At 44.4% G+C, this 10,370-nt stretch overlaps 1 protein-coding gene across 1 annotated transcript in view; it reads left to right on the top strand.

Moving 5' to 3' along the window:
* The window catches only part of PRKAR1B (protein kinase cAMP-dependent type I regulatory subunit beta), a 61,767-nt gene extending 53,345 nt beyond the window's left edge, over positions 1 to 8,422 (top strand). Inside the window, exons 9-10 of the mRNA XM_015820921.1 lie at positions 7,258 to 7,339; positions 8,222 to 8,422. Coding sequence (XP_015676407.1) covers positions 7,258 to 7,339; positions 8,222 to 8,394 — 255 coding nt within the window. The 3' untranslated portion in view covers positions 8,395 to 8,422. The remainder of the gene's footprint in view (positions 1 to 7,257; positions 7,340 to 8,221) is intronic.
* The last annotated feature ends 1,948 nt before the right edge of the window (positions 8,423 to 10,370 follow it).

Genomic DNA, 10,370 nt, shown 5'->3' with positions numbered 1-10,370 from the left:
TTTGAAGACCCCTGCTCTAAGGAGACCTTGACTGGGGATAATATGTCTCCAACTTGCTCCTTGTTGAAACATAACACCCGATTCCATATCTTATGTTGCTGGTTTAGACTAGGATTCATTTCTTACTCCAGTTTCTTACTCCAGTTTTCTCACTTGTTTCTCTGAAGGAAAGCATTTCAAGTAAGTTAGAAGAGCCATCTGCAGAGGTCAAAGGCTCAAGAGGGTGGTGGCCATCCAGCAATGGGCAGGGCCACAGTCCAAAATGATTGAAGCCATCCCTTTTCTCTCTTGCTTCCAATCTGCTCCAAATGATGATCTCCAGATGTTCTTGGAAGTTCTCCATCCTGTTTCAGAGCAATGCCATCCCTCCCTTCTCCCCCAAACCTCTTAGATAGACTTTTCTTTATCCCTTCTTAAAGGGCAAAGGGTCTCTTCTTCAGTCCAGCCATCATAGCTTGGAACGTCGCCGTGAATTCCGTCCAACCGGCTTATTCCACCGTGTCAGAAATATCATGCGTTTCTTGTGCCTAATCCAGCAAAACCAGTTGCGGCTGATGACCCCATCGCTCATCCACAGCCGGGCCCTTGCGCCCAAAGACTTCTGGGGATTTTTCTCATCCGTGCCCGGTGTCATCGGCCAAAGTTGGAACTTTATTGCAACTTTATGGCCTTTCAGTGGCTGATTTTTCTCCGTGTCGCATGGAAGGAGGATGGAGCTGAGCTACTTTTAATAGGGTTAAAAAAAAAAAAAGCCTTCCAGTCTTTCACATTCAGCCTTGTTCCCTTTGTCGTGGGGGGAAGAGGCTGGCCGCTCTCTTGCAGCGTCTGCACTCCGAACACGGTAACTGTGAAGGTCAGTTCCAAATCTGAAGAGGCGATGATGAATACTCTATTCTTGCGGGCAACTTTTTTTTCTCTCTCTCTCCCCCCCCTTCTTTCTCAGTGTTGACTCAGTGGACATTTCCTGGCTTCAGAGAAAACCCAGAGAATGGGGCGCTTTGTCTCGGCCAAACATCTTTAAAATGCAACATTTCCAGCCTGCCATCCCTTGGCCCTCACTCCCCTCCTCCCCGATTTTATGGCCTTTGTTTGCTGGCATGTAGGAAGGAGGGACAGGGAGCTTTTCCTGGCACGGGGCCACTGGGTTGGCATGGAAAAAATCTGTATCAGGGCACATGTTACGATTGTTGTTTGGGGACTGGGTCGCTCAAAATACCTTCCAGCTCTTGATCGGCAGTGTGGACAGAGCGTAGCGACGCAGTGAACCCCATTCATCTATTCCCCAGCTCTGGTTTGGAGGCCGTTGTGAGATTTTATTCCAAGAAGGGGACTTTTTCTTCCTGTCTTCTGGGTCCAGGGTTTATCCCAAACAGAACCGGTTTGAGAAATCAGTGGGAAGTTGAGATTGAGTTGTGGAAGTTGAGATCAGTTGAAAAGGGGAGAGGGTCTCTCTCTCTCTCTTTGCTTAAAGACCTTCAGTGGAATGAATGTTGCTGCAACTTTTTTTTTCAAAAAAAGAAAAGAAAAAAAGGAGATATTTGTCATTTGGTTTCCTTGCCGGGTGGGAAATGGGTTTAGGACAGTGGTGGCGAACCTATGGCACGGGTGCCAGAGGCAGCACTCAGAGCCCTCTCTGTGGGCACGCGCGCCGTCGCCCCAGTCCTAGGCCTTCATCTGGGTTTTATAAAACTTTTTCGCTTTAGGCCTCCGCCGCCGTGTGCAAAATTAAAAAAAGGTTCAATCAATCAGTCGATTTCAACTTCTCGCGGGAAAAAAAAAGATCTTGCAAAGTTGGAATTGATTGATTGAACTCTTTAGTCCCACCCAGTCTGCCGTTACCACCGCAGCCACGCCCAGCCAATGGGCCACGCCCAGCCAATGGGTCACACCCAGCCAATGGGCCACACCCACACGGCACTCGACGATGCATAAGTAGGTTTTGGGTTGCAGTTTGGGCACTCGGTCTCTGAAAGGTTCGCCATCACTGGTTTAGGACAACCTGACATGGGCCAATTGGCCATGTCCAATTGGCCGTGGGACAACTCGCCACAGGACAAGAACGACACCAATATCAAAGAAATGGTGGAATGGAATCTTTAAAAGGAAGGAGGCCGAAAGAGGGACAAAACGGAATGCGAAGGACAATGATTAAAATATATTTTTTAAATTATTTTAAATCATTCGATGGAACCGTTGAGTTGCCCAACAGCGAGCTGGCCACGTTGAGTTCTCCTGCATGGGGATTGGCCACGGGGAGTTGGCTGCGGCTAGTTGACCATGGTGAGTTGGCGAGTTGTCCACTCAGCCCCATTACAGTAGCCGGTCATTTCCCTTCCCCTTCCTTGATTTGTAGCGGGGGGAAAGGATCAAGGAAAAGGCATTTCCTGGTGATTAATAGCCCATGGGGTGGAGCTGCGCCTAAGCTGCAGTCCTACCCTTTCATGGACCTTTCGGAAACGCTCTGTGGCTGAGCTGTTTTTGCTACACTCCAGTCTTGATGTATTGTCATCCTGAGAGGCATTTCTCCTTTTTCTTCCTTTTTCTGATCTGGTGGCTATTTCTGTGCCTCCCCCAAAAGAGCCCGTGAGCCAGCTCGATGGCTTTGTTCTCCTTCCTCCCGAGGGACGAGGCCTTTTCCCAAGAAGTCCTCCTAACAAAGGTTGGAGAGGATACAAAAGAGGAGTGGGCCAGACTCACCTCCTGGCTAAGCAAGAAGGGGGCGAGGTGCAGATAGGCTTCATCGACTACCTTCTGCTCCTTCTTCCTGTTGGTTCATCCAGCAAGTCAGCTGAGTCAGAAGTTCTTCTAGGGTTGAGGGAAGGTCACTTGACCAAATCTGGTCAAAGTTAAGGTGGCTTCTTTTTGGGGCAACTGAATAACAGAGTTGGAAGAGACTTCCTGTTTTTTAGCCCAACCTCTGCTCAAGCAGGAGCCCCTTTACCATTCCAGACAAATGGCTGTCCAATCTTTTCTTAAAATCCGAGAGCGATGGATCAACCAAAACGTCGGAAGGCAAGCTGTTCCATCCGTTGAATGTTCTCATTCTCGGGAAATTTCTCCTTAATTCTAAGTTGGTTTTCTCCTTGGTTAATTTTCATCTCTTACTTCTTCTCCTGCCCTCTGATGCTTTGAAGAATAGGTGCCCCCTCCCTCTTCTTTGTGGCAGCCCCTCAAATATTGGAAGATTGCTATCATGTCAACCCTGGTCCTTCTTTTCAGTAGACTAGACGTACCCAATTCCTGCAACTGTTCTTTCTATGTTTTAGCCTCCAGCCCCCTAATCGTCTTTGTTGTTCTTCTCTGCACTTTTTCCAAAGTCTCAACATATTTTTTAATAATGAGATGACCAACACTGGAGGCAGGAGGCAGTTTCTCTGCCCTTGTCCTTGGCTTGGACTTCAGCTTCCCCCAAGCCATGTGCTGGATTGCATGAAATGCGGCAATTGTTCAGTCATTCTTCTTCCTCTTGAATTCTATTTTGCTATAGAGTCAAGATGAGCTAATATGGGCTTGTAAGGAAGCCGCTGGAAGAAACAAACTCTAGAGTTCTTGACTTTTCAAGATCTGGCTGGTATTTTAGGAAGAAACGTGTGGTTCTCCAGAGCCACATAATTTATAGTTTAGCGAAGAACTCACCCATCCTTCCTGTTGCTGGAAACTGGTGTCTCTCCAAACCCAACCAGGTTTCTTTCATCCCATTATTGTCCAATTAATTTTCAGGAACCAAGAATAGCATGAATTGGTTGCTGGACATTGCTCCAAGAAAGGGCTTAATTTTGAAACACAAATCCTGAGGCCCATTCGGGCGAGCTCTATTCAACGGGGTAATGAATATTGCAGGCCAAAAAGCAGGAGTGTGTTTGCAAGCAAAGACTGGCGAAACTGAACTGAACGGGCTCCAAAGTACGCCGGTGTAGAGTTTAAATGAAAAGCAGCTGCTCTGTCTTTAAAAAAAAAAAATAATAATTTTTTTTAAAGGGTTTTCAAAACATCACCTTGAGGTTGGGTTGAGTCCTAGAGCATCTGCTGGAGCGATTAGGGTGTCGCAGTTCCCAAACTTATAATTTCGATGGCTTGAGCTTCAGCCACTGGTATGATTCAAGCTAATCGTGACTCTGAGGCTTAATGTCGCTCTCGTTCATTTCTGGTAAATTATCCAGCATGTGAACGAAAGGATTGAACATTTGCAAGCTGAATGTTTTTTTTTTTTGTTTTTTTTTGCTCTTCTCGAATTCAGTCCAACTGCTGCAGCCAACAGCAATTTCCATTGGATTGGATGTGACTAGAAATTTGCTTCTGCTTGGCTCAAGCTAAGAGAGAGTTGGGCATTAAAAAAAAAGACTTATTTTCCATAGTATATTTAGTCAGTTGTTCAGTAATAGAGAGCTATTGGTTTGGTGGTGAAGGCATTAGACCAGAACTGGGGAGATACAGGTTCAAGTCCACCCTTAACCACATAAAACTTCTTGGATGACCTTGGGAGACACAGGTCCAAGTCCACCCTAAGTCCTACAGAAGCTCCTTGGATGACCTTGGGAGATGCAGTCCAAGTCCACCCTAAGTCCTACAGAAGCTCCTTGGATGACCTTGGGAGATGCAGTCCAAGTCCACCCTAAGTCCTACAGAAGCTCCTTGGATGACCTTGGGAGATGCAGTCCAAGTCCACCCTAAGTCCTACAGAAGCTCCTTGGATGACCTTGGGAGATGCAGGTCCAAGTCCACATTGAACCACATTCAGCCACATTGAACCTTCTTGGACATTGGATCAGAACTCCTGGCTCAGCCTAAACTACTTCACAGGGTTGTGCGGGGGAAAAAAATGGCGGGAAAAATTATATCCCCTTGAACTCCTGGAGGAATCTCTTCTAACCTCCCAAGAGTAACTTCTTAGCTAGATGAAAGGAGAATCGAACAGCATGAATATGCAGTCATATCCAAATCTACTCCTTATATCCATGTAAAAAAGAGTTTGCTAGAGTAGAGAGCCTATTGTCACTCAGCTACAAATCTCAGCATCCTTCATTACTAACCAGATTGACTGAAGTTTTCTGAAAAGCTACCCATTTCCCGTTCCTCCTCCACTGAATTAAAACATTCATGGGAATATTTCAGTTGACTTCAGGCTTCGGAATTGCTTTCTTGAGGCCGAAGGCTAGCAAGCAGCCTGCTCTTGTGAGATGTTGAATTTACATTATTCAGATTCCTGATGTCTTACAAATTTCAGGAGGAGATTTGACCTCACAACAGCTCCTGGGCTAGAGGGGGGGGGAGAGAATCACTCTTCAGGCTAATAAACGTTTGGTAGTCAAAGCAATAAATCTTCCCCGATCCCAGGAATTTCTAAAAACAGTTCTTCGGGAACTGTTATTATTTCCACTTCTGGACTGAGTTAATCTGAGCTCCGGGTGGTGAGAACGACAGGAGCTGACCTAGAAAAAACACTCTGCCTTAGCCACCGATTGGGGATTCAGAATCTTTCTGTGCCCCCAACCTTCAAGGTCTCACTTTCATAAACAGACAGCAATCTCACAATATCCGGTACAATCATGATACCAGGTGCAAATAAGAATATTGTGAATAGAATAGAATAGAATAGAATAGAATAGAATAGAATAGAATAGAATAGAATAGAATAGAATAGAATAGAATAGAATAGAATAGAATGTAGAGTAAGAATGGAATGGAATGGAATGGAATGGAATGGAATGGAATAGAATAGAATAGAATAGAATAGAATAGAATAGAACAATGGGAATAGAACAATGGGAATAGAATAGAATAGAACAGAACAGAACAGAACAGAACAGAATAGAATAGAATATGGGAGGAGAGGAGAAGAGAAGAGAAGAGAGAAGAAGAGGAGAAGAGAGGAGAGGAAAGAAAAGAAGAGAAGAGAAGAGAAAAAAGGAGAGGAGAAGAGAAAAGAGAAGAGAAGAGAAAAAAGAGAATTCTTTATTGGCCAAGTGTGACTGGACACACAAGGAATTTGTCTCTGGTGCAGAAGCTCTCCGTGTACATACAAACAACATAGTGAAAGGTCATACATCATAAATCCTAGTTACAAACATTAATCATAAGGTACAAGCAGCAAGTGATAAATCATAAGACACCAATAGGAGAAGATAGTAGGAAAGATGAGAAATGAGAAAGACGAGAAAGATGACACGGATAATAGCAACGCAGCCTACTACATGGGTAAATATCTTTAGGCCCAAGACACTGCTGTGGGAACGAGGTGTTCAGCAGGGTGATGCCACAGGGTGGGGGGTGGGGGGGACTTTCTGTGAGTAGTCATAATACGAGAACCTGACGCCATACTTAGGGTACTCAAGATGAATTGAAACGCCTCGCTTAGGAATTTACAATCCCTTCTGAAGTCACATGCTGTATTTTACAAGGCAATAAATATTTCAGATACGGGGTGTGTGTGTGTGCGGGTGTGCCTGTATCTATGTTTTGGAGATTGGCCCACCAGGTGAGAATCAGATCTCCTGCGCTTCTGATTCTCCCGATTTCCCCAGGATGAATGCTTTCAGAAGTTGGTAGCCTGTAAATGAAAATAAGTCTATTAAGGGTGCAGTAGGAATCCAGGTTTTCCCATCAATATCTTATGGAGGGTTTGGAGCTGTTTTTGAAAGGGGTGCGTGGCAAAAAAATAATAATAATTTCCCAAATATTGTTCCTCCCTGATTTAGTGCTCCCTGTGAGGGGCTTTGTGTTGTGAAGTGGCCACAGGCATTATTTAACACAGGGGTCCCCAACCCCCAGTCCGTAGACCAGTACCGGGCCGCAGCGTGCCAGCAACCGGTCTGCACAAACAAGCAAAGCCCCATCCGCGGGATGCAGGCAGCACACAAAACCACGTACCTTCCGGTCCGCGGAAAAACCTCTCTCCACGGAATCGGTCCCTGGTGCCCAAAAGGTTGGGGACCTCTGATTTAACAGATGGAGTAATGATGGGAGTTTGCCTTAAGCAAGACTCTCATTCCTTGGCCTGGCGGTCCATTATTCAGCTCAGAAAAAGAGAAAATAAGAACAAACAAGGCCTCTGCAAAATTGATTTATTTTTTGGACCAAGTGCCGATGGTTTTAAGTCGAGGACTACCTGTACTGTTTTTACCTTGAGAAGCATCTTTTAACAGGAGAACCCCAACACCTTCTGCAAAGCGTGTCTGAAATGGCCACTGCCCCAGATGTAAGCAAAGGAACACGATGTTTCGGTGATACATGCCTGATCCTTTTGGTCTTCTCTTCTAGGGCACGGCTTCGGTCCTTCAGCGTAGGTCTGACAAAGAGGAATATGTCGAAGTTGGGCGCCTGGGGCCATCTGATTATTTTGGTAAGCTCCACGGAATGGAAGGGCTCACAAACATCAGAAAAATATCAGCTTTGGCATTTATGGAAGAATCGGATTTCTCAGTACATGGTGTTCTTCACAGGCAGGATTCACAAATGCACCATCGGTGATTACTGGAAGCGTAGACTAGCATATCACTGGTTGGGCAGATCTAAGGGCCTTCTGATCACCTCTTGGAGGGAGAGAGCTTTCATCCTTCTTCCCTAATAATTATGGAGATTGGGGGGTTATGGATATATCCTACAACTATGCCAGTTGGGAATTGTGGGAAATTTTTACCCACCCCATCTGCAGAACTCCATATTAGTGTTAAATATCAAGGGTAAAGCATGATCTGAAGCAGGGGTCCTCAACCTTGGGAAAGCTGGCTGAGGAATTCTGGGAGTTGAAGTCCTCAAGTCTTAAAGTTGCCAAGGTTGAGGACCCCTGATCTAAAGACTTTAGTGTACAAGGTGATGTTAGATAGGCATTCTTTGGTCTCCTGTGATGTCCTTTGGATAGACCATGATCAGACAAAGTGGTAATAAGGAAGCAATGAATACCTTGGAAGAAAAATGGAGGAGAAGACCTTAGCATTGACGACTGAGAAGAATCAAACTAGTGGATCAAAAAGGACAAAGGAGATAGGCGATCCCTTCAAGACAAGCGATTCTTGCAGTCTCAAATCATTCCACTCGTTTCTTCCTTAGTATATTTTTAAAGACGACATTGGTGCCTGGGTTTCTCGTTTGGTGTGCCAAATAGGGCAGAATAATTGCAGACTAGGTTCCTGATCTGGAAATAGCTAACGGTATTAACCGAGATCAAAGGCATGTTCTCCAGATGTACGATGATGATGACGCTACCTTTTCTTCCCATTTCCAGGGGAAATCGCCCTGTTGCTCAACAGGCCCAGGGCAGCTACTGTGGTGGCCCGGGGGCCCTTGAAGTGTGTTAAGCTGGACCGGCCACGCTTCGAACGAGTCCTTGGCCCTTGCTCTGAAATCCTCAAGAGGAACATCCAGAGATACAACAGTTTCATCTCTCTCACTGTCTAAAAGTCCTCTTTGGCTCGTCTTTTACGTTAAAACTTGTGCACTTAAAAAAAAAGAAAAAAAAAAAAAAAGAAAGGCGATCCGTGGTGTTTCATAGCTTTACAAAGGAAAAGAGAGGCACCTTCATTTTAATGCAGATGTTTTTTCAGTGTTGATGTCCGGTCTCTTAGATATTCAAATCACTGTGTGTTGTGAAGAGGAGAGCAGGTAGCTGGTTGTCAGTGACTTTATGGGGTTTTAGATTTTTTATTGTTTTGCACTTTGAGTTGCATTCCAGGTTTATGCGTCCTTGGTTCCTCCAAAGCTCTCCTCAGGCAATGTAAAATCTCCAGATCTTTAACTCTGCGATGGAGAATCTGCTTGCTGTGTGCCTCAACTTTCATTTCTCCTGGTTGGGCTGACAAGCTACATCCAACCTCACTTCTCTAGAACAACGTAGGCTACTCGTTTTGAACATCTCATCTAGCGAGACTACATAACCCATATTATAATTGGGGATCGATGGCCCCTATGGCCCCCCTCCCCATGAAGCATTGCAGAAATAGCCCACGAAGACTTCCAGACATTGCACCAAATAGTAATTTTAAATGTGATCTAAGGTAAAAATGATTAAACGCCCAACTGGAAAGAGTAAAATATCCTATCAACTCGGTTGAGTTTTTAACTTGAGATAAAACTCAGAATTTTCTTGGATTGTTTTTGTTTTGGCAGAAAGCTCCCAGCATGTTACTTACAGGCTATTTAAAGTCTATTAAAAGCAAGTGGTGAGCTTTGACCTGGAAGGAATTGTGAAGCCCTGTTGGGCATCCAGTCATCCGTCCTTCATCTTTGACAATGACTTGAATAAATTATTTTGGCCACTTGAGATACTCAACAAACACCAAATCAGTGTCAAATTAGTGCCAAACAGTGTTTTTCCAACTTGGCAACTTTTAAGATGTGTGGGCTTCAACTTCATGCTGGCTGAAGGATTCTGGGAGCTGAAATCCACATGTCTTAAAGTGGAGAAGTTGAAGAACATTGGTATACCTCAATCAATCAGTCAACCAACCAGTCAACCAATCCACACACATAATGTAAAATCTGTTTCCTGTAAAACGTGGCAGTATTCTATTCTCTCTGTATTTTTTTTTAAAGAAAACTTTTGTTTGCAAATAGTGTTTATTTACCCCTTTCATTTTGCTTATCCTGTTGTGATGCATGGGGGAAATAAAATAATCGTGACTGGAGAAAGAGGTAGTAAACCTTTGATCACTGCCATATGGTTGAGGGCCATTGGCCTCAGGGTCTTGATTCTTAGGTCCAGGTCTATTTTTATGGACATTAAAAGACTTCTACAAAGATGAAAGAAGGGATACTATCAAAATTGATGGAACTTGGGTTTAGTTGCGAAAACAGTGGAGAATTGATTCAAACATCCCTTCCCAATCCTACGGCATTAGAATTGTGGTTTTCAAAAATTTGCAGCAGTCACAGAAAGTTTAGAGAGTGCCAGATGATGGATGACAGCACAAAATGTCCAGGTTGAGGTTAAAATCCTTAAATTGTCTGGGTATCCCTCAGTTCACGAGAAGAACAATTGTCCATGGAAACTTTGTTCTGCATTGGGCCTATCCTTTCAAATTCTTTGTCCAGTGTTGGATACTGCCTGCCCCCCCAAAAAAAGACACCCCCCCAAAAGATTCAGAGAACCTAGGTGCAGAGAAAGGAAGTCTAGATGATCAGGGGACAAGAAACATACCAAGTTGACCCAGGAGAATTTGAGAGAACTGGATGTGTTTTTCCTTCAGAAAAGATAATAGGAGATGGGTAGTAATATTTTTTAAGGACACGGGAGAAAGTCTACTCTTTTCTTCTGTCACCTTAGAGTCTGGAGCATGGAATTGTGGATAAAACTGAGAGGAAAACCACGTCCCAGTTGAATATTAGAAGACATTTCCTTCTGGTTGAAGAGTGGTACCAATTAAGGAGAGAGTGAT

Source organism: Protobothrops mucrosquamatus, unplaced genomic scaffold (assembly GCF_001527695.2).
Source record: "Protobothrops mucrosquamatus isolate PMUCROS unplaced genomic scaffold, P.Mucros_1.0 scaffold1217, whole genome shotgun sequence".
Taxonomy (NCBI): domain Eukaryota; kingdom Metazoa; phylum Chordata; class Lepidosauria; order Squamata; family Viperidae; genus Protobothrops; species Protobothrops mucrosquamatus.
The sequence above is the reverse complement of the archived record's forward strand: the minus strand, read 5'-3'. Positions and strand labels throughout refer to the sequence as shown.